Source organism: Pyrgilauda ruficollis, unplaced genomic scaffold (assembly GCF_017590135.1).
Source record: "Pyrgilauda ruficollis isolate IOZ18807 unplaced genomic scaffold, ASM1759013v1 scaffold13, whole genome shotgun sequence".
Classification (NCBI taxonomy): domain Eukaryota; kingdom Metazoa; phylum Chordata; class Aves; order Passeriformes; family Passeridae; genus Pyrgilauda; species Pyrgilauda ruficollis.
The window spans coordinates 11,225,864-11,250,672 of NW_024511432.1; the positions used below are offsets into that span (position 1 = coordinate 11,225,864).

Genomic DNA, 24,809 nt, shown 5'->3' on the forward strand with positions numbered 1-24,809 from the left:
GTCCCAGCCTTGTACAGGGGCCTTGGCATCCTGATAGTACCAAAGGCTTCATAGCAAGCAATACTTTCCTTCTCTTTAGCCCCTTTAAAGATAGAAAAAGCGAATTTGAAGCAACTGTAAGTAAAGACCGTGCTTCTGAGGGCTCACATTATTCCTAAGAGCCAAATGTATTTGGCAAGGATTAGTTCATGGGGTAATAGAGTAATTTCTTAGCAATCTTGGAGCTAAAAATTAATAGTTATTGATATCTGAGGTTGTAAAAATAAAGATGAGTTTAAAATAAAAGAAAGAATTTATTTAGTTTTTAAAATATGTTTTCATGAAAAGTTCATGTGCTGCCACAGTGAAGGAAAGACACATTTTCAGGGAGTTATTTGCAGAAACCAGCCACAGTATTAAAACCTTTTAGGTAGTTTCTAATTTTTATAAACCATATGCTATGTTTTCTAAAATTCTGCAACTCCCTCCCTCCCTTTAAGAAAACCAAAGCATTGTTTAGTTTTATGTGTGAAAATTGCTTTAATATGACTTCAGTACCTCAAAAAAAAAAAGCTCAACTGCACCCAGAACCACAAACTTCAGTAAAGAGAGAAGCATATCATCTTGCAAAAGTGGTAGGCTTGAACCAAGAGTAATCATTATTGCTATTTCACTGAGTTCAGTTAGAATATAGAGGTGTCTAAAATGGGCCCTGTGTATTCAGTACTTAAGATATATGACAAGGAAATTCTGCTACCAAATGACATTTAAATACCTTCAGTGGTTTCTCTACGCCTTGTAAAAAGCCAAGATATATATAAAAAAAAATTTACACTGACGCTCTGCTCTCAGCTCCTGCTATTCTCCAACAGTTTCTTCCTGTGCGGTATGTTTGCAGTGTACTCTGAGCTGAAGACATCCCTTCAGCCCTCTGCCAGCACTGGTGGCTGAATTCACGCTATTAAAGTATTTTTAAATGCTGTTTGACTCTTTAATCGCCTGCACCCAGAGCAGCGCTGCTCTCCCTTTCTGGCAGGGCTGTGCTGTGTTGTTGGGAGCCCCGCGTGGGTTCCCGGTGGATGGAGCCCTGCAGCCAGAAAGCGGGGGCTGCACCCCTGAGTGCCAGCAGCTCCTGCTGCTCTGGGGCTGGGGGTCCTGGGGGCCCTGTGTGCCAGCACAGGCGTTCCTGGCCGGCTGCTGCTGCCTCCCCGACGCTAATCTGCTGTGTCACTAACAAGTTGTATCATTTGAACCTTGCAGAGGAAGGCATCAATCATGAGTGCAAGCTGTGTAACCAGATGTTTGACTCTCCGGCAAAGCTCCTGTGTCACCTGATTGAGCACAGCTTTGAGGGGATGGGAGGCACATTCAAATGCCCTGTTTGTTTCACAGGTAAGACAGGGAGGCCAAGACAAGCCTCAGCGTGCATGGCTAGATCCAGAAATGACACTCGGGGGATTTGTAAAATACTGTATTCCTTTCCCTGGGAAAAAGAAATACTGTGCTTGGAAATGTTCAAATATCTCTGTCTGAAGCTGGGGCTCGCTCTGCCGAGCAGCTCTGTGGCGTTTGACACCGAGCAGCACTGCCACATGCAGCAGGCTCTGCACGGCCCTCATGTCTCTAAATATTTACATTTTGCCTTGTGGCTCAAAGGTGCTATGTGTTTCCAAGTGCAGGACTTGCAAAGGAGGGACCTGCTCTTGCAAGCCCTAATTCACCTGAGCAAGGACTCTTTAAAGGCCAGGTGGTTCATGGTCTGCTTACAGTACTGAGTAAAGGGGAGTAAAGGTTTGATAAGACCAAATTGTACAACTCTATAGTTTTACCAGCTGCTCTCTCAGAGGTTTTTTTGAAACCCAGTTTTCTTACAGTGGCACATTTCTAACTCCTGTCTGAGAGCCTGCTACATATTCCTTCTCTGTAGATCATTTAAGCTGTCTCATCAGTGCAAATGATCATGGGTGATTCTTGCTTTTCCAGGATCTGCAGGGTGCATGCTAAAGGCTGCCTTTTATACTCTCTTCAACACAGTAGTTAACATCTGCATTTCCAATCTGTTTGAGAGAGAAGGATCGTGTAGGTGCCACTGTGGGCCTGTTGTCAGTAAAGGGGCACGGCAGCACCTGCTATTCCTTTAACTTTGGGAATAAGGTGAACCTACATTCTTTAGGGTTTGGCCCATCATTTGAGAAACTGGTTTTTGTGTGAGCTTGGAGTTAATATATCCTTTCTGAAATGTGCTGTAAAAAATTTTGGATGCATTTGTTAAGTTCTGCTGAAGAAGCCATTTTCACATACAGATGACCATTCATGTAAAGTGAGACAAAAATTAAATCAGATATAGATATATCTTTTTAACCAGCTAAAGCTGTGGTTCCAATATGTTCAAAATTTCCCTCAGTAAAGTCAGAATAATTGTCAATCCAGAATCATAATGCAGATGCTGTGATATTTGTGATGTTAAACAATAATTTTTTTTTATACTGAATGGACAACCTATTTAAAAGATCTAAAAATTGTGGCAAGCCTGCCCTTTCAGATTCACATTTCTGCCAGAAATGCTGTTCTGGGCCACGTGTCTTCCAGACCAGCCATCAAGGCTTCTCCTGGCCCAGTTGTCCTGCATTAAAAATGCATCTGCTGCACCTGCCATGGGCCCAGGGCTCCCCGTGAGAGCAGTGACGTCCTCTCTTTGGTCTGATGGCTGAGTTCTTCCAGTTACCTGTGGACAGTGTTAGCTTTATGTGAAATATCAAAAATCCATACAGGATGTAAAGTCTGTTAGAAGTAAGCTGACTGTCAGCCTGGAGACTCTAAATTGACTACTTGTAAGGAAATTCTGCTGAACCAAGTGTATCAGCACTTCTCTGGCAGATATCCTTGGACCTTTTACAGTTGCAGAGACTCTGAAGTGCAGTTTGAGACGAGGTACCTTATAGGAAGCAATCTCAACTAACTGTACTGTGTTGTTTCAGTCTTTGTACAGGCAAACAAACTGCAGCAGCACATCTTTGCAGTGCACGGGCAGGAAGACAAAATTTATGACTGTTCCCAGTGCCCACAGAAGTTCTTCTTTCAAACAGAGCTTCAGGTATGTTTACAACAGGAGTGAAAACAAAGCTAAAGCTGTTGATTTCTCTGTGCAACTGTCACCCTTGTGCAGCATTTAGAAAAGGTGCCTAACCTTGGTATGGTCTCTTCTGCCCTTAAACAGTCTCTCAGTCTCCTTCTGCCTCCCTGGGTGCCTGGAGGAGAAGAAGGTCTCTGAGCATGGCTGGAATAAATAAATAAATAAGACAAGACAGATATCATGATTTATGAGTATTTCTCTTGACAGTAGTGTTGCTACATCCTTACATGTCTACGTCAAACACCTTGTAAATAATTTCTTTTTCTCCATTAATAATTTAGGGACTGATTAACATACAAAGACTAAGCAAATGGTAGCTGCCCCATCCCCTTCCCTGCTGCTAAATCATAAGTAAAGGAATTTTCCCCGCTGAGGTACGAGAAAGCATGGGTGCAGCTTGACATGATGCTGAGGCTCCTCGCAGGCAGCAGCACGTTGCCAAGCTGTGCCTCTGCACACCAGGCCTCACACACTTTCCCTGGCAGCACTGGGGGCTGCAGCCACAGCAGCTGTAGCCTCCAAAGAGCCAGTGTTGGCTCACAGCCATTCCCGGGGGTACAAATCCTTCTGCAGGGGCTGGACCCTGACCTGGGCACGCTGCTGCAGCCGTGCTTGGAGCCCTGGCCCCAGAGGCCTCCTTGGAGCAGGGAGCCTGGGGGTTAAACCCCACCGATAGCCCTGGTGCTGAACCCACACAGACACTGGAGCTGCAGGGTGTGTGCAGAGTTCCTCGTGGGCAGTGGAGCCCAGGGCCTGCCCTGGCACAGAGCTCGTGGGGAGGTGCCCACCCTGGCTGGCCTCCTCACACCTATCTCACCTGTGCAGCATGGCCACCAAAACCACCCCTGCCATCCCTTGGGAAAGGCAGTCTTTTTATAGAATGGTACCATATGCCTCAGTTAAATGTATTAGCTTTATAAACCACGATTTACTTAAACTTTGGAGGGTTTTTATTTATCTTGCTGAATTCCCAAGCTGCTGCCTCTTGTGTTGTGCTGTCATGCTGTGGAAGGATGGCTGATCTTTTCACTTTGTTGATTTTATATTTTTTTTCTCCCAGGGGATCCCGCCTTTCCCTTGTTCTAGCGACCTGATTTGCATAAGTGTACAAAAGTTTTAACTATACCTTGTTAATATTTTAATAAAGTCAGCAGATTTTGGGTTTGTGTTTCTCACTATGAACGTTTTATGAAGGCAGCAGTAGCTTGCAAAGACAGCTTTGATTTTTTCCCATATCTCCCTAAAAGTGGTGTTTGGTCAAAATGCCAGCACAATTAAAATGGGAACACTGGCTTCCTAGGCCACTGCATTAACCTTTAGATTCAGATGATCAAATAAAGAGAACCTGGTTAAATTATAGTCTAAGCAGCCTGTTTTTTGCAATTACAGATTTTAATTACATAGTGTTTCAATTCTGAAGTTTTGTGCATTGCACAATTGCTGCAAATGTCAGCTTTAATAATATAAATTAGGATTGTAATTTTTCAGTTTTTATGCAGGATTTTTCTGCTTATAAATTTTCTGACTTAAAATTTTTCTGCTTATAATAATTAATAATAATTACATGAGTAGTTTTGAATGATGTTGGCTGAATGAAAATGCAATACTTAGCTGCACAGTTTTAGTCTTTATTTCAGTAGTGACTCAGAAATGTGTGTTTACTTTATGCCAGGGAATTTACTAATGCAAATATTGGAGCCAAGGAGGACACAAAATGTGTGTATAAATCAGTCAGAAATGTGTAAGACTTTTGAATCAGTTTGCCTTGGCATGATTATCTCATTAGTTTCTGGTGTGTAAGCTGCCTGCTCTGAATTCCTCAACTGTTGGTTATATTTTTGTTGAGTAATGAAGATTTAGTATTATTTTAGTGAACCAGTTGTTCAACTGCTACTTAGGGTTAAATCTGCATAAACCTTTCTGTGTCTTTAACTGTGCAATTATCTTATGTGGGCAAATCAGCCTCCATCAAGGGGTTCTGCTTGATGAATTTGACTGCTCAGTTCTGAACTTGCTTTCCTACTGGCATGAAATAACTGGTATCAAAACCTGAACCTACGCACTGTTTTCCTTCTTTGTATTTTCAAGTGAAACCACTGAAAATACATTTTAAAAGATTGAGCATTCAACTATTTCAAGAAGAAATTCAGAGTGGGGTGCTTGTAGACTACCAGGAAAAAACAAGGGAGGTGGGAAAAATGACAGGCAGCAAAGGGAAAAGGTAGCTTTTAGAGATGTCACAGACTGGCATGAACTAGCTCTGCTGATTTTTGAACATTTCTTTTAAACAATGTGTGTGCCATGTGATGAGAAACTGTAAATGTTGTTGTAAATGTACCTCTAGTGGCTGGTGCAGATACTGCTTTTGTAGCTTAATGCTCTGGAAGTGATCAAACCCTCTTTGTGCTGCTGAACTAGTAGTTGTATTTTAATATAGGCTTTTGCTTTGAAGTTTACACCATCTGATGGAGCTGTAAAACCAAGGCTTAGGAGCGCTCTGAGGAACTGAACTTGCTTTATAAATGGTGGGAATTTTGGTGAGAATCTGGAGAAATGAGTCAGTGACGTTACTTTGATGATATTGCCACAAGAAAAGAAAACAGAATACTACTTAACTGCTTACATTATCTCACTGGAAATAAGGAAGGAAAATATGGGAAGGTTAAGCATGAAACACAAAGGAAAGAGTATGTGTGATAACCCCACACACCCTTAGGGCAGAAGAGGAAAGGCTGGCAGCACTGCGTTTTTCACATCCTCACTGTGTACAACTGACAGCTATGAATATCATGAAATTCTCCTGGAAAAAGGGTGAATTTATAGCTCATATATAAAACACCAAGGCTATGGCATTTCATTCCCCCTACTGAATCATGCTCACTGAAAAAGTGTAGAGGTGGAGGGTTGGGGTTTCCTCACATATAGGGCAGAAGGAGCCCTTTCAGACAGATCCCCATCTCCAGGAGCTGTGCTGGGAGCTGCTGGTCCAGCTCCTCAGAGGAGCTGGAGCCATGGGTACTCGGACAAGGCAGAGGAGCTTGCTCTTTGACAAGTGAAATTTTGATCTTTGCTATTTAAAACGTAGCAGGGAACCCTGCCAGCCCCAAAGATGGGTTGGAAATGATGACACATAATGGGTGCTGAGAGTTATATTTGTGGTGTGATTCACAGCAAGGAGAGATCCCTCCTCAGGTGTTTGCATCGAGAATTGTACTAAGCCAATTGTGACTGAGCAGTGGTTTTCAGAGTAAACTTGAGAAGGATTTTTGTGTGTACTCTTTTGCCACACTGCTTTTCCAAGGAGCCATCACATAACCAGTGAAGTATTTGTATTTAAAGGATTAATTCCTGCTGTTTGCTTGTGTACTGTTAATCATACTGTTTCCTCCTAAATGATTACAATTGATGAAAACTAAGGCAAGAGATGTAATAAACAATGTGCAAATAATCCAGGTACCAAGGGAGCAGGGTACCTGCCAGGTCTTTCCTAGCACAGGTGTTCAGGTGTTTTATTGCCTGATATGAATAAAGGGCTTTCTTTTCTGCTCAGATTTGGAGATATGTCAAACCACTAAATTAAGAGATCTGCACTGGAGGAATGTGCTGTCATTTGAAATGCCCAGTTTTTTAAATGTACACATATCAAAAGGAGATACTATGGCTCATTGGCTAGCACTGTGGTCTGTCTCCCCTCTCGTTTTATTTTATGTGAAAAGCTAGCAATTTTCATATATCCATAAACAGGAATGAGCTGCTGCACAGAAATTGCACTCATTATATTAATAATGATTTACCATGAATGTCCTCCAGGGGCTTGATTTGGTCCACATCAAAGTCCTTGGGATTCTTTCTGCTGATTACAGCAGATCAAGCCCTAAGCAGGTTTTCTCTTTTTAAGTGTGCTTTTAATATCAGACTTTTAATAGCTTGATGTTAGATGTGCCACATCAGACCATGGGGCCGTGAGGATATAGAGGGCTGTGACCTGCCCAGGCGAGGGGGCACCGCAGCGAGCTGCCCCATGGTCTGATGTGACCCAGGGGGGACACAGGAGCTGCTCTGTACTTGTGCTGGCCTCCCTGGGAGGGGGGCAATGGGGAGCCACATCTCCAGCTGCTCATGCCACTGGTCCTTGGGGCCATCTGGGTACAGCAGTGTCCCCTGAAGCACGGAGGGGAAGGAGAGCCTCTTGGCTTGGCTGTGAGCCACCCGCCCGCAGGCGAGTCTGCAGGGCTGTGGCCAAGGGCTCGCTTCACCACCAGTGGAGCACTGAAGAAAGACTTCAGCAATTTTTAGTCTGTACCCAGCCATATCTCCAGATCTTATTTGAAAAATGGACTTTACCTACTTTCTGGGGGTATAAGAAAGCTTACTTAAGTAGAAGTAAAATTTTTCATCCAACCAGCCCTGTGTGCTTGCAGCACTACAGAATCTTAGTGTTTCTGGGCTCCAGTGTCCATTCAGGCAGTGAGAGAAAGGCAATTCCATGGTATCTTGAGGAAGTTGCAGAAAATGTTTCTTCTTGAGAGTGTGTGGATGGCAGGACAAATGGGACCTGAAATGTGGCTCTATCTCAAGGCAGTGCTTTCACTTGATGTAACTTTTGCTGTATTTCAGGACTTAGTGTGGCTTAGATGGCAAACACCAAGAGCTTCTTACTGAAAATGTACCACAAGCTCTTTCTAAATTTCACACAAAGCACACACAAAATTATGTGTAGAACTAATTTTCTGCAAGCAACATCCTTTTTTTTTTCTTTTAAAACTGATTTTTTTTATCTTTGCATTTTGTGTTTTGATGGGTTTTAAGAAGCTGTTAGCTATTTTTCCTTTTATACTTTTATTTTTCAATTTTTAAATGTCATTCCTTCTTTAAAATTCTGAAAATGACTAGTCAGTTATCCTAGCAGATTTGGCTAGTGTTTCTTAAAAAAATGTTGCTATGGTGCTTGGAGTATTGTTAAATTTTAATTATTAGTAGTTAAAAAGCTAATAAATTACAAGACTACCAAAATCTATTCCAGCCATATTGCTGGGTTTCATTCAGACGCAGTCAGATAATTATAACTAACAATAATTAAAAATTAAAAGTGCTGTAGGCACATACCCATCATGTTGCGTCTGCCTGCCTGAACGTTCTTTATGGACTGCAAAACCACAAGTTTTATCTGTGATCTGTTTTCACAGTAGGGAAGAGTTTTTACCTATAAGGTCTCTGGTTTTCTACGTGTGTGTTTAAGTTCAGAGGATGAGGAGGAGGAATACATGGCTGTTTGAAACTTTAGGGTTAGGAACAGGCTCTGGTAGGGACCAAAGCTAAGAAACTCCATTGTAGACTACGTGGGGCTGGTGCTGGGTCTGCAGCAGCTGCAGCTGGGGCTCTGTGCAGGGGATGCCAGCGGTTTCCTGGGCCTGACATTCACAGAGGTTTATGTAAGAGCAGGGGCTGCTCATGCTCACACCCCCCTGTGTGGTTTGTCAGGCAGCACCTTCTTCCCTTGCAGGCAGGGGGTGTTTGCTGGGGCTGCTGGGACAGTAATGGAATCCAGACTGCCTGGCCTCTTTGTGTGGTCACCTCTGCTGCAACAAAGGAGGGCTTCAGAAATGTGGAATTGCCCTGTGTGTGGCATAGTGCTAGGGTGTAGCATTTTCATTTGGAAAGATGGTTCTGATCTATTGCTGCATCTTTATCCTGTCTGAGGTCTCTTCAGTGAGAGGCACAAAAATCTCTCACCTGAGATGAAGATATGTCTGGCACTGGAGCAGCATGGCCTGTAACAAAAACCCCTCCTTCATTTCTTAAACATTAGGGCCATTCTGTGTCTGGCCCTGGCTAACAAAGTGCACGCAACTTCACATTAACATGTGCAGAAAACCCAGCAGCCGTGCAGAGTGGAGGAAAAAAAGAAGGGAGCCAGGTGAAAGGCATCGTTTTAGTCATTAATGCACTTAAGCGCACCCAAGTGTCAACATGTGTGATCAAGTGTAAGGAGGCATGTCGTTCCAATGTGGCAGTGCTGGCACACAGACGGGGCTTCCTCCAGCAGAGATGGCACTTGGATCTGCTGCTCAGGCTGCCCAGCTAAACCCGTCGTTGCCTGTCATCTATGCCCTAGGGCAAGGGTCCAACCAACTTTTGCGCAGGCACCATGCCATCCCAACAGATGGGCAGGAGTGTAAGCCGCCAAGAGACAATGTATATGCATCAATTGTGTTTATTGAAAGCACAGTTCCTGGCTGGAAATGTTCAAATGTCTATTTATTTTGAGATAAGATGCCGTTAGTTAATAGGTAGGGAAATGCAGCTTAGCTTTGAATAAATTACTTTATATACCTTACAAAATATAATGCAGATGTGAAAGTGTAAGATATGCTGATTATGGGGAGATCTGTTAAAGGGGTCTGTCGTGACACAGAGTCCCCCCTAAAACTGACTCAGTTTGCCAAGGTGCTACTTGCCTCTAAGTACCAGAGACCACATTTTGTAGGTGCTGCACATAATTGTACACACCTCTGGCTCAATCCATAGTGATATGCAAGGAGCCAGCCTTTTACACTGGCAGGTTTTCCTTTGCACACAGGCGTATAAGCTCACCTCCCCTCTTAGTGGTGGAAAACACTTTTTTGGGTAATGAAGGTGATACATTAATCTAGACCAAAGCTAGACTAGTTTACACATCTCACTGAAGAGGTTTGTTTCCCACGTGACTGAAAGAGAGAAAAATGATATAATATGCTTTTATATTTGACAGCATTGCTGCCCACCAGAAAGGGTAAATTATGGAAGCATCCAGAGAGGAGTCTACATGCACACATTAAAGGGTGTTCCCTTCCCCTACTTGTTAGCTTTATTCAATTAAGACTTGTTAGTGTTCTTGAAAGATGTGCTTTGAAGACCCTTCTGAATATACAATTTGATATTCATAAGGATCCAGGCATACTATATGTAAATAAATAAAGCAGGAATGTTGTACTTCCAGATACGTTAATGCATTTCCTTCCTCATGGAAGCAGAGCACACAGGCTGTGTTAAACATCCATCCTGACCAAAAGGAGGAAGCACAGGAGAAGAAATGAGAAATGGATTTTCTTTCAGAAAGACCAGATTGCACTCTCTGGTCTGGCAATAACAATTACTAATGACATTTAGAGAGAAATTAAGGATGAGAAATGCAAGTTGGCATTTCAGCAGTGCCAGTCAGTAACATTGCATCAGAGCTCACAGGAGAGATGAGAAAAAGTTTAGGGATGGAAAATTAATTTTGTTATGTCAACAATTAACAAATACCTTTTCTTCATTCTTTACCATACCACCGCAAATTACCACTGTGATAGTATTTAGAAGCTTCTCTGGTGAATGAAAATTTCAGCACTTTGAAATCCTTATTTCTAGAGTCAAAAGCACGTGTTTATGTTTTGCTCTGTTTTGTTGAACAATGAATGACAGAAAGAGGTTCAGGCTGACCAGGGAGGGAGAACATGAGCTCTTGAATGTATATAGCAAGAAAATTCTGTGGATTTTCTCTGCAGATCTCTGTGGTTCTTATAACCATGAATGAATTAAGTTTACCAGCATATTTTCTGAGATTTTTTTTCCATGTTCTGCAAAATTGGAAAGGCAAGGTTGAATAATATACCCTGTTCCATGCTGGACAATTTTGGAGGAGCCAGACATAAAGCCCTGGAAACCTCAAACCTTTTTATTCCAAAGTCCTTCACATGTTCACAAGGTGACATCCCTGTCCCCACAGGAGGGTGGTAGGATGCCCCGTTTCCTGCTGCTCTGTGGAGAGGCTGGAGCACAGGGGCCATGAGCTGTGAGCACAGGGGCTGTGAGCGTGGCCATGGCACAGCTGGCTCTGCAGGAGCAGCGTCCTCAGGGACAGCACAACCGGCCACCCCTGCTTGGCCCTGCCGGGCTGGGCAGCACGTGCCTTTGTAAGCAGGGCAGAGTCCTTAAAATAGAAACAGAACACTTGTGTAACATGTAGACAAATAATTTTTTTCTTTTGTTTTCTCTCTGAAATGTTTTCTCAGAGATTTTCTTTGCTGGTGGGAAGAGCTCTCTGATCCAGTCCCTTTGATTTTCCCCTGCTGTAGTAGCTGCTGTGGAGGATAGTTTGGGGTCTGAGCACAGACTAGCTCCGTTGCCTCCTGTAAGTGTCGCTAGCATCCAGAGGAACTGACTGTTTTTCAAAGCAAGAGGGATGCTGCACTGGAAAGGGCAGAGTATAAGCATTATTTAAAGAAAATAGTGGAGCTTGATCAGCCTCAATTTTAAAGAGCTCATCGAGGGTGTTGTACAGCATCCTTTTAAAAGTTCAGTCTCTTTGTTTGCTTGCAAAGACCGAAGTGGGGATGCTTGTCCAGACATAACAGTATATGCCTGAGTGTTTTCACAAGAAATGTCTAGATCATTAAATATAATAGGTCTCAGCTGCAGTTTTGATCAGTGAAGCATGCACACAATTCATCACAGCAAATTAGGTACGTCTTTGTAACTTATCTTTCTGCAATTTGCTGGCACTTCTAGAGAGCTGAAACTTATATTGGATGTGCTGCAGAAGCCATTTCAGATAAAATATTCTGTGTTTATTGTTGGAGAACAAGGATTCCCTAATAACAAAAACATGGAGCAGTGTATGTTTCTGCTCCTGTATCTTGCAGAACCAGCAGTAGTACAGTAGAGATCCCCAGCCACATTCATTATTTATATATTTCAGTGAATTTCTTGTCTGCAGTAAAAGAGATATAAGCTTCAACATCAGTCTGTGCCAAATTCTATGCTACAGCCCATTCAGAAACCTGAGGCAGCCGTGGTTCTCAATCATTACACAGCCCATTTATCTGATTGGAGTTTTGTCCTCTCTGCCTTGCTGAAATGTTGCATGTTCTTTAAAAGCTGAGTTTGACCTTTGGAAAGAAAAGGCATTTGCTATTTTAATTTTAGGGCTTTTTTTAGAGAGAACCTGAGCCTACTTAAATGGAAATTGGCATTGAAAAGCAGCAGAGTTATTGAAAAGCATTTACTTTATTACTAGAAGAGAACAGACGCTAGTGGACTCAAAAATTACATTTCAATGGTCTCATCAGTTTCAGTCACTAGTTAGTCTGTGAACAGATGGATATATTTGTAGCAGTTAACATGAATTTATACCCTGGAATTTTACATTTGCCCTAAGAGCACCGCTATCTTAGTTGCTGCCTTGAAGGGTTTGGAGAGTCATTTTATTTTTCGGAAAAAAAATATGTTTGTTTCTAATTGCAGAGATTTCTTACATCATAGAAATCACCTCAGCTTTCAGAAATGTGAATGATATATAGCTTCTATGTAAGGAAAATGTTGTAAAAGAATCCCCAGTACAGCTGCTGCAGAAAAAATAAACATCTCAGCCTAAACCTAGATAAACCCCTGTGGACTGAGAAAATAATTTTCAATAACCAGATATTTTTAACTCTCTGTATGAAGGCAGTAATCACAGTCACCTGTATTTGCATCCAGGGTCTGCCACAGTCTAATTGCTTGTCTCTTTCCACCCCCGCCCCACTAAATTTTAAGGCTTCTGGTTAACTGAGCAATGCATTAAGCACTCCATCTCCAAAACAGAAAGAAATACTGCCCTAGCCTCTACCGTGTGGCATCTTTAGGTTTCAGGGATTTCGTTTAAATCTGAAATTTATGTCCAAGAGAAATAAATTATTAGATTGTAAAAGCAGCTGGGGAGGGAGTAAATATAGTCTCTTTTGTCCTCTATATCATTTCCCCAGGAAGATAATAAATGTGTGGCAAGCGTCTTGTGTTTCCTCTGTCATACAAATGTTGTGTGTGTGCTGTATTTCAGATGTGAAGCCTAGACTCCAGACAGGAAATCCTGGAGTGATACTGTACTGCTGTGGTGCTGGTGGAGGCCCCATCAGTTTTACTGCTTAGAAAGAATTTGAAAAATAATTTCATGAAGAAATTTAAAAGCCCTTGTGTGTACCCCTGATTTCTAGAGTAAGAGATTTAGGGTGTAATGCTAGGGTTTATCTCCTCAGCTACTGAAAGGCAGCAGAAGCAGCAGCTCTGGCTGCTGAAGAGAGCTGAGGATAGGGGTCCTGCCCTGTGACCCCATCCCAAGGGTCAGTTTTCCCAGGGGGATTTTAAAGACTGCAAGAGAAAGTCCTATTAATTCCTCCCTGTCTTACCTGTTCTCATTCTTCTGTGAGGTCAGATACATGGAGTAAGCATGATGAGTGGCCAGGAAAAAAACTGGGTCTGAGAACAGCAAAAGGATAAGGAATTGTTAAAAAGTCAGTGGTCTACTTGCTTTTCTGCACCTGTGTGTACAGGGCTGTCACTGCCTGCATCTCCATGCTCCTGTCAGGAAAGCTGTCAGTATTCTCAGTCCAGCCCATCTGAGGGAGCTGAAAACAAGCCTGGAACAGCCTTGCTGTTTGCTCCTTCTGTTGTTCCTTCCAGAGAAGTACATTCAATCATATACTGTTGTTTGCCTAATTATAACCTGCTTTAAAATTGTATTTTGAAACTAGTTTTATACCTCCCTTTGACCAGAGGAGAAAGGAAAAACAATTCAGAATACAGCTTCTTTTCATGTTATGCCTGTTCTGCTTATTTAAAATGGGGATAGGAGTGTTTGGTGCAGGGTTGGGTGCATATGTGCAATGACCCAACCTGGGCAGTAACCACCAATGTTCCCTTCATGTTAATGGAATAACTTATGAGATACTAAACTGTCTATCCTCAGTGAGGTGATGGGGCTTTGTTGGAAAAATCTAGATGATAGAGTGAGATGGTATGTGCTGATGGGATCAGTGTAGAGACAGCTCGTGGCTCTGTGCAAGGTCAGCTTGGGTTCAGCGAGGCTCTGTCACCCCAACTCTGCGTGAGCCAGACCAGATTTGTCAGCAGCAGTCCTGAGCTTATCACTCAGCTGTGCTTGAGCTGATGCACTGCAGAGTGTTGTGTGTCTTCTGTGCCACATCCTGGGCAGGCAGTATGGACACCCAGAGGTCACCTCCACGCAGAGTCTGTCCCCAGAACCCCGTTGCCTTGGCTTTGCACCAAGCAGCAATGGCCAAAGCAGTGCCCACAGAGTCCCAGCCCTGGGGGAGAGCCCCTGCCTGACCACCCAGCCCCCTCATTTGTTTCTGCTGTGCAGTTAAACCTGGATAAATTGCTATGGGCATTGAGGTTTGGCTGTGTATGGCATATCTGTCATCAGTGTGTTATATTATTGTGTCTCCAAAAGGAGCAGTGAGGTTGTTTAGAACATATTTACTTCTGAAAAATGTGTCCTCCTTTGGGGCTGGCACATGCTCTTAGTCTTTGCATGAAATCAGGATTGTTTAAGATGTGTCATCTTGCTGTTTAAAAGGCAGATTTTCCTGAGACTGGTGACACTGTTGTAATGGAGTAGCAATGGCTGGAAAATGGCTGAAAAATCCCATTTAACCCAGTTGTTTTGCACACACACCATAGCAATGTTGCCTTGCTGTTTTGTCCTGTGATGTCTTGGAGGAAACGGCTCATGTTGGTGATATTTTGGCCCCTCTTTTACTTACAAGAACAAACTGGGCATGGCTCTTTCACACTCCTAGCTCGTCCAGAGTTAATTCTTTGTGGCAGTGAGCAGTGGGCTAAGCACAACTCTGTCTGCAGATTTCTGCTCTGCTGGTGGCATCTACACTAATGGGGCAGCATGTAAAGCACTTCTGTAACTATGGCCTTGCTATTTTATAGCAGAGCTACTTGCATTGGAGGATTTTTATTCCCCTTTTGAAATTAGAAACCAGCAATAACAACCATTATGTCCAAGGCAACAAGTCACTGACCAGCCGTTTTGTCAGCACGAGCAGTGTGTGGGTGCCACGTGACAGAAATATTTATCTGCTCCTAAGAAAAGTGTATCCATAACACAAGGCAATACAATTTGTCAGCTCAGTATTTCATTAGAGGGAATTTTACTTTAGTTGGTGCTTCTTAAAGGAACTAGGGGTCAAAGGGCTGTGGTTCTACCACAGGCAGGTGCTGCTTGTGTCAAGTCTGGCTGTCCACACTTGCTTATTTGGCCCAAGGAACTTGGATCAGCTGCAGCTCCCATCATTCAGAGGAGGATGTTGCCTAAGTTATGAATGTGAGACCTGCCCCTGTTAATGTTTGCATTAAAATTCACAGTTAAGGCAGAAACTGTTATATACCTGTCCTTAATACCATAATATCTAGTTGGTGCAGAGGGGAAAAACAACAAAAAAGTAATCAGATGGTGTTCAGTGACCCTTGCCATACCAGAGAACAGCAGAGCAAGTTTTAGGTTCAACTCTCAATTTCCTGGCTTTTGTTGATTTGTATTCCCATGGAAACAGTCGCTCAGTGAAGCTTTGCCCTATGCATTTTAACTTCGAAAGGTGCTATGTAAAGTGTTTCACTTTTGCTCTGAGTATTTTTTGAAAAGACATCATCCTGGTCCTATAATAATGACCCAATCAGGAAACCATTTGGTGTTTAAAGGAGTCACACCGTGTTCCACAATGATGATTCAAGCCCTCACAGAAGTGAACAATTAACTGGTTTATGCAATATGATTTACCTTAAATCAAGGAGGGATTAATGAAATAAGATTTAGATTGGTTTCAAAGAAATCAACAATTTCATGTTTTTGAGAGGAAAACCTAAGAAAGATTCCTGTAAAATGGTTTATATCTTGAAAATTATTTTGGAACATTGGTTCCCCGAGTAGGACCTGTAAGTAGATTGGAAACAGGTCAGCACTGGGGTGTGCATTGGGGTTTTTGGTGTAGCATGGGCAAAGGAATGTCCCTCTGGGCAGGCGATTTGGAGGGTCATTTCAGAGCTGGGCACAGGGCAGTGGTGCTGCTGCATGCCGGGTTGTCACACGCCATGGAGGCTCAGGGGTGGCCGTGACCCCGAGTCACTGTGGGACCCGCTTCCCAGGGAAACATGGACTGACCAAGGCCAGGTTAAAGCAGCACCGCTGTCAGCAGAGCACTCTGCTGGGATCCTGCAAACCATTTTCTGCTCTTGGGATCAGAAATGGCTCTGGAATCCAGTCAGGGAGTAATAGTGGAGCTGAGGAAGGAGTGAAGCTATTCTAAAAATATTATGGTTTCATGCACTTCTGACAACAGCAATTTGTCCCTCTCACTTTTTATTTAGGAAGTGTAAGGTTCTTCCCTTGGCTTATTTTTGATCTTGTGGTGGCATACTGGAGACTACAAGGATGGTGATAAATTTGCATTTCTGAGTGAAATTCTCAGGAGCGTGTGGTCCCTCAGGACAGGTATTATTAGCTCCTTGTTTTCATTGGGTGCCTCAGTGAATCACGGTGTGTTTACAGCCAGTTTCTCTAACAGAAGACTCTGGTTATCTCTTAATAATGTATTCCTCAGTGTTTTTTATTTCCAAAGTGCTGTGGTAAGGAGATTTTCCCAAAGGCTTCAGTTTGCTTTTGTGCTTCAGTATTTTACCCAGTGTTTTTGGAAGAAGCATATAGACTTTTTGGTCAGGCATTTAATAGAATACAAGAGGCTGTGCCAGGCTTAGGCTGTGCTTGGAGTTCACTTGTAATAGGCTCAACTAGGTTTACTCTGAGTTTTAGAGAAGAATAGAGATGGCAGATCGAGAAGGCTGATGATACAGAATTATTAGTCTCAAGTGGAAAGGGTAAAGCATGTTAGTTGAGTTTTCAAAGTCTGATTAGGACTAAACAACCTGATTAGAAGAGAAATTAAATTCATAAATCATCTAGTAATTCTTAGTGGGTATGAGAAGAAGCTGGCGCTGGGAAAAAAAGAACTCCAAGAAAAGTATTTGTATAGCAAGGTAATTTTTCAACCCAGAATAACTCAGAAACGCCTATCAAAATGCAAGTGCGGTAAGGAGCAGGAGCTGGGGCCGGGCGGCGCTGGCGCTGCAGCCGCCCCGGGGCCGAACAAAGGCCGGCCGGGCCCTGCGCACCGCGCCCGGCAGCTGCGGAGGAGCGCGGAAAAACAGTTATTGAGAAAAAGCAGTCAGCATTTAGGCAGTCACGTGTGGAACGGCTTCCCCCACTGTAAATGTTAGGAATTCCGAGCCTTCCCGCAGATGAAGTGCGGGGTCCCGGTCACCGGAGGAGCCGGGCAGGTTTCGGGGAGGCTGAGGAGTCCCCGGGTGAGCAGGCACTGAGGGACGCTGCTCAGCCTCCCCAGTGCTACAGAAACCCCAGCGGCAGCTCAGTCCCGGCACAGATGAGTGTTTCTGTGTCCCAGTACCAGTGAAAGGTGCATTTACCCCTGGAGTAATCACATGCAAGCATCAGAGTAACTCAGAAGCAGCTATTTCCATTGGAAACGGGCAGCTTCGCTTTTCAGCTGACACCAAACCTCCAGGCATATTTTCTTAGACACTCAAAATGATTTTTTTTTTCCCCCTTGGTTCAATAACTTGTAAAGGACAGCTTTCTACCTGCATTTGTTGAAGTGCCATCTCAAAGTGTGCTGACACAGGGACTGACTGACGAATGGGAAGTTATCAGATGCTCAGAGATGAAGGAAGCCGTAACACAGGCAGCGTTGCCTTTCACAAAGGATGTGCCACCTTTCGTTTGCCTCCACCTCCATTTCAAGGGACTCTTCAAATAAAGAAGGGACATGTGAACCTGTCTTGCAGTTGACCCTGTTTTCCCTACAAATTTTTTTTTTTTTTTTTTTTTTTTTTTTTTTGTTGCATACCATGATAACTTGAAGTTCACTTGGTACAAGCATTTTATGTAGTGGGTGAAATACCAAAGGAAAGGAAAGAAGTAATACTGTGCTCCCTGAAAAACTATGATCTAAACACATAAATGTCACTGCATAAGTTACCTGAAACAACTGGAAGGGCAATTAACACCTGGTTTTATGGGAAACATTGGTTACCACTATCAGTTTTAATGAAGTGTATTAACTAAATTGTGTTCTGAGTATTCATTCAGCCCTGTTTATGGCACACTCTTGAGTACATTTACTGTTTGTCAGAAGTGCAAACTAGTGAACATATGAGGCTTTAAGACAGGCCATCTGTTAGTCTTAGACCCTTGGATAATTGTCAAACAGTTCTAAAAATAAGCACATACAAACTGCAAGGGGGTGCAAAGGTAATTTTTCTTTAGAGTCTGATAGCAAAGGGAAAGTAGAAACCAGAAATTAAAATTAAAAAGAAACTGTTTTACTCTGTAAAGCAAGCTTGCTCTCCTTTCTTTCTTTTCCACTTTCTCTTTCCTTTCCCACCCTCCTCCTTCAATGTGTCTTTTTTTTTTTTTTTTTTCCCTCTTGCCCTTCTGGGTCATGGCATCCCTTGAATGCCTCTCCAGTTTAGGATTAGAGCAGCACCAATTTAAGGCTCACAGCTTTCCATAGAGAGCATAATCTCTAATGGCTAAAGCAAGGGTCATCTTGTGTCCTCTGCCTAAAGTAATCCCTTTATAAAGTCAAGGCATAAAGATTTTTATCTTTATGGATTGCTGTTAAAGGGAAATAGTACCTGTGCACATACATATGTGTGCTTATGGATATGTAATGAGTAATAACAGCTGAGAGATTTATTTTTGGACCAGTTTGAATTCAAAAGATGCAAAACATTGAAAAAAGATTGCTGCAGATGGTATTTCATAAATATTTAGACACTCTAGCTTCTGTTTGTAGCAATTTGGAGGTTTTGTTTTGTCTTTATATATATATATATGTTCAAATGTGTGACAAACCTTTGCTTCAAGTCAATGCCTGAATCTGAGGTTTAGTTTTTGTCTGGCAAGCTGCGCATGTTGGCAGTCAGTGGAGGCATCACTTCTCTTGTTTCCCAGCCCTGCTCTGTAAAGGGAAAAGGAGAGAGAATGGGGAGGAGGAGACACAGTCCCAGTGGTCCCCAGCCATGACCCTGATCTCTGGGCTTGCAATGAGACAGTGCCTGAAGGAGTGATAGAAACCTGAACAGAGGTGGGGAGAGGCAGAGAGAAACTACCTGGGCTCTTACCTGGGTCTGGAGGACCCCCCACACCCTGAGAAAAAATACTGGGATTAATAGGTCACCTAATGGCTAATTACCAGTTAATTTTCATGTTGGCTCATGGTCACATGAATCTATTATCTCCATAATTCTTATTGAAATTATTTGAGTAATGCTTTCTGTTCATTTCAGTGGCATTTGGAAGGGGAGAGAGGCTTTGTAACCTTTCATCAGAGTCCCACTCCCTGTGTAACACTGCAGAAGGCTTATGAATTTCACCTGAGGGTGGGGTATCACCAGCCTTGTTAGGCCATTTCTTAACCTTTGTATAACATATGGCCTTTTAGGGGTATGTGCTCATGCACATAGACAGTGTATTTGTAAATGGCTGATAGAAAATGTCTAAATCCATAACAGATGCACAGTGGCACTGTAGACTGGATGTGTTATGGCCTCAAACCATTATCACACCCCTCACAGTTGTGTTTTATTTTTTTCACCTGCTCCTGTGTAGTACACCTGTGACTTGTTGGCAGTGAGTGTCGCTGCAGTGTGGGAGACTCCCAGCTTGACTGCCTGGCTTGGAGCTTCGCTCCATCATGCGCTGCTTTTTGTGTGTGTTTTTTCCTCTCGATCTTTATATAGCTTGTAAGAGTTCTTTGAACTGTTGTAAGTGATCATCTTTCAAGCCTGATGCTTTCCTTCTTGACACAGAGCTCTGAAAATGGAGATTTTCATGCCAGTGTTTTCATAATCATGCATGTAAAAAAACAGAGAAATATTCATTGTGGATGTCCTGCACAAATGGCTTGATCTGCATCCAGAGGGCAGGCAGGGGGTGTCTCCAGGGAAGATCTGGAGAACAATCAATATCTACATGGACAATAATTAACCATTCTTTGAAATCTTTTTATTTCCTGCAAAACCCATCACCCAGTTCCTTGATCACAGACACTTCTATAAATGGTTCATTTGGGGATTGTGCAGCCAGTAGAAAATTCCACTTAAACACTGCAACAGCCCCGAGACTTGGGGTAGTTGCATTTTTCCTCCTGACATAGCTAATGGAATTGCTACCCATTTTGCATGATGATTAAGAAAAGAGGAGATTTTCCAACCTTATCCTATAAATAAGCTGTGACTTACTTGATCTTGACAGGTGACTTAGTGCTGCTGTAGAGTTTTCCAGCTGCAATAATGTCTCAGAATGATGTATTCAGTGGGGTATCAGCTGTGAGCTGTGTGTAAACCAGGGGGTCTAACAGGAGCTGGGAAGAACCATTTTTCCTGTTCAGCTTCCAAATGATGTCGTGCCTCCTGCTGGCCCCAGACGGGCACGTGTATGGATGGCCTTGGAGCTGGTAGGCATGTGCACACACACAGGAGTGTTCCTGGAGGGCCTGTATTTTTGTGGCTGCTCTATTTTCCTCTGGAAACCACCATTAAGTCTTTTTTTTTTTTTCTGGCTATAATTTCTGGAGTTGAAAAATCACACCCGAGCTGTTTCCACCCAGCCCACCCTCCTGCTGGAAAGGTGGGTGAGGTTTCCTTAGGCTGCTTAGGTAGCAGCACTCCTGTAGTATCACATGTTTCAAAGCACTTGAAACTTCCTTCTGGTCTTTATTATTTCCTTCTGCTGCCTGGAACAGCCCAGTGGCTCCATTGGGCTCAAAACTGCTCCTGCTAAGGCACAGGGCATTCTTAATACTTGATTTTCAATTACTCCAAAAAGTCTAGTCAGCCAGGAGAATTTTCTGTGTCTGGGCACACAAAAAAAGTGCCTAACAAAGGTATTTGAAAAATCACGGGTCAAATATAGAAAACACACATGTGAGAGAAGAGACATAAGCCCTGAATGGGTGAGATGCTTTCTGACATCTGCAGAGCACAATTCCAATGAGCTGCAGATGCACGGGGCACAGGGAGTAGAAGCAAGAAGATAAGAAATGACAATTGCTAGTAATAGGAGACAAATTGCTAGACTATTTTTTTTTTTTTGGAAGGCATGTTTTGAAATACATTTTAGTATGTGAGAAACCTATATGGTTGGCAGAGGATAAAGAGGTTCCCATGGGACTTTGAAACAGCCACACAGTGGTGGTTATTTATCCTTCACTCAGTGTTCACTGGCACCTGGGTGTGCAGGACTTGGCATCTGTGCCCATGGCTTGAGCAGGATGTGCCCAGAAAGGCAGGGGAAGGGTGCAGAGCACACGGGCTCTCATGTCCATAGGCATTACAGACCTGTTTAAAATGAGGCTCTGTGTTAATGAGAGGCCCTGTGCAAAATGAGGCTCTATCTATTAACTGCATGGTCCAGGCACTAGCCAGCATATTGATTGTCAGTAATGCATACATGGGGAATAAATGGTACATTCCTAAGATACTAAGACAAAATCAAGATTTGCATATGAAAAATGTAATTTTTTAACTCCTAGCCCTACGGCACAGCTGATTTCTCAGCTCCTGTCTGACCCATCTCTAAATGGCTGCAGTATTTGAGTACAATCTGTTCGTTCCTTTGACAAATTCTGATCTCAAACCCAATGTATTTCTTGTATTGGGAATGTCCAGAACATGTTATTAGCTGATGTTTGAGGAGGGAGGGCTCCCAATAAAAGCTTCATTATCAGATTTAGAGCCACACACCATTCCTTTATTGACCTGCCTGGTGTAATCAATGCAGCAGCCCCACAAGTTTGAAATCATGTTCCCTGACTGTAGGCTGTGCATCATGCATCCAGTGCTGATTGTGCATTATCTTTCAAACGACACGGCCTAACTAAGTATGGATTTGTCTACCACGGATAGCCCTTCTTTCAATTTGAAGATGGTAAACCTTTTGGGTTTTTTATTGATATTCAGGATGACCTAAAAATAGAACTGTAATGAAGTGCACAAGGAATGGCCATTGTTAAAATGCTGAGGAGTGTGTGAGCGCAGAGGAGCCTGTGTATTCTTTCACATTTTCATGCTTCCCCAGCTAGGTTTAGTGGGCAAGCTTCTTGTCAGTGCTGCTATTGTGTGTGCAGGGCTCCATCCATCCTCCTCCATAAAGTCATTGTGAGACTTGAGAATAACATCCAGCACTGCAAAGGTCACTCCTTCTTAAGGCCAGGAAAATTTCCATGTATATCGAAAGAAAAAGCCATTGAATGTTGTGTTTGGTGGTGTTAAATTGTCTAAAAGCAAAGCAGTTCCAGCTGTCAATTCGCGAATTTCTGATTTGTGGTTCTGCATATTCAGTGCCACAGGCAGGGGTGTCTGAGAGGGCCGGTGCTCTGCTGAAGCAGTGACTTTGTGATTTCCCAGCTGGTATTTCCTTCCCGAGGGCTCCGTGCGTGGCTGTGCCCCGCTCCCGCCGGCCGAGGCTCGGGCGGCGCTCCTGCCCCCTGGCGGCCGCGGCCGGGCAGCGTACGGGCCGCCAGCGCCGCGCTCCGCCGCCCGGCAGCGCTGTCCACGGGCCGGCTCCATCGGGGACGTGTCATCTCTGCATAAAGCGGGGGATTGCTCTTTTATCCTGATCGCGATGTAGCTGTGGATAGCGGAGAAGGACCAGATGATTTATGAAAAGTTAAAATATCTTGCTTTATTTTAAAGCTTCATCACTGTAAATAAATAATTAGATTCAAAATTCATTTTGTGTTTAAAAACTTATTCTTCAAGCTGGCGGACTTGCCCGGCTCTGTTATTAGGCAGATGGAGACTAGGGAAATTGCTTAGGCTTGAAATAGCACAAATGAATTTTTATATTTGGGGATGCTGGGGACTCAGCTCAAGAAAACCTCACCATGAACCACTTCTCTAGTTGCTCAAATAATTGGATAATCATACAAATAAAGCTAAGCTTATGTGTAAGACTGGGGTTTTAGTCAGAACACAAAATGTGGGTGAATCAGTACTGCTCTAAAAATGCATTTCCAAGGTTGGCTCCACAATTTATTGCTGCCTACGCAAAATGGCAAGACAGGTCAGCATCCTCTGATGTGAGATACTGTGATGACATTGAGGCTACTACAAATCTACCAAAAGGAAAAAAGGGAACAAAAGAGGCTCTAAACTGCTGAAAGAAATATGTAGAGAAAAGTATATTCTTTAAAGAAATTTAACTTCTGGGTTACATGTCCAGCCTTTTTTCTGCTGGCAGTATTACCCTGGTGCCTGAGCTGGCAGTTCAGCTGTTATTGCCGAAGTATTTCTTGGACTGAGAAGTGTGTGTCACAATCTGGTGTCTCTTGCTGCCAGTGCTTGCACCCGGTACGAGTGAGAATAAAAGAGTAAAATATGGCAAGGGTTTCCTCACGATTCCGATTTTTGGTTTTTTTAATTGTTACAGTGAAGGGAATCCCTAAAGGCAGTTTTTTTGCCCATGAAGTTGCCATTTTATTTATATGTATTGAAAGGAGGAAGAAAAAAAAAAGGGAACCTTCATGATTATACTTGGCTTGTAGCATTTTTTTTTCTAAGTTCATGCCAGCATTAACAGATCTGTCAGAACAAAGCAAATATGTCACATTGGCAGCTGTTACTTATGAGTACTTTTTCTTTATTGCATTTTGTTTTGTAATAATTGAGAAGCTTTTATGTTGAGCTCTGCATAAATGGTACTGAGTGGGAGGGTATGGGCATGCTTTCTATTATTCTGCCCCTCATGCATGTCTCCTTTTTTCGTCTTTCCAGAACCACACATTGAGCCAGCACGCACAGTGAGCCACTGGCACTACAGGACACCTCTCTGCAGAAGACTTGACGGTGGCACAGTGGGGAGGACCATTTGAACATTACATCCAATCAAAGTGTCATTTGCAACCCAGATGTAAAACTCTAATGATTTGGCCATGAGGCGCTGCTATTATAAGCAGCTGGAAATGAATATTAATGGAAGAGATTAAAAGTATTCCATGCTCAGTATTTTTTATTGTCCTGCTTCAGCTAGTGTACTTTAGAGCTTCTGCTTCTGACTGAATTTATAGTGTTAGATAAATCTGCTTTGATGCTGTTGCCCTTTGTTGCTTCTTGTATTATATTGATAGTTAAAGATTAGGTGTGATTTTTTTCTTTTTTGTTAACTGCTTTTTAATTGCAATTTTAGGTAACTGTGCATTGTGATGTGATTGCTTGGCTATTGTCTGAATATTTCTTTTTAATTTTTTAATTAAAGACTAATGCTTTGATTGGATTTGCCAGTTCACCGGACAGTGATTAAAACTATGTAATGAATATAATCGGTTTCAGTGCAACTGGATGGTCTGCTTTATAAATGTGACTTAATCTGATTGCAATAACTAGTACAGTTCAATAAAGGGAATACATGAGCTTAGCGTCAGAGCTTGTCTGTCTGTCAGTGCCCCCTGCATTGCTGCTGCTGGGGTGGCTGAATCCCAGTGATCACTCACCTGATGGCACAGAGCACTCTGCAGCCCAGGAGGAGAAGCCATGGTTCTGTGTCTGGTATTGTGTTTGCTTCTGGATGAACCTCCCTGGCTCCACGGTAGGTTGAGGTGAGGTAAGAACCTGTACTATGAAAATGTATTGCTAGTTTATAATACTTGTTAATATTTTAAATTTTTCAGCAAGAATAGAAGAACCAGACCTGTAGCTGCCTTGCCCATATCTCTGTGCTTCTTTGTTTCAATAAAAAAAAAAGTTTCTGCATTGTATACAAATGCTCAGATATTGGAACAGGCCTTGCAGACCGTGGTAGGAGGCTGCATAT

The 24,809-nt window shown here is 42.9% G+C and overlaps 1 protein-coding gene across 2 annotated transcripts in view; it reads left to right on the forward strand.

Moving 5' to 3' along the window:
- ZNF423 (zinc finger protein 423) overlaps positions 1 to 24,408 on the forward strand; it is a 225,203-nt gene extending 200,795 nt beyond the window's left edge. For both annotated transcript variants that reach the window (XM_041458934.1, XM_041458936.1), the window contains 3 exons: positions 1,240 to 1,371; positions 2,958 to 3,073; positions 23,774 to 24,408. In XM_041458934.1, coding sequence (XP_041314868.1) covers positions 1,240 to 1,371; positions 2,958 to 3,073; positions 23,774 to 23,803 — 278 coding nt within the window. In that variant the 3' untranslated portion in view covers positions 23,804 to 24,408. The remainder of the gene's footprint in view (positions 1 to 1,239; positions 1,372 to 2,957; positions 3,074 to 23,773) is intronic.
- Positions 24,409 to 24,809: the final 401 nt, after the last annotated feature.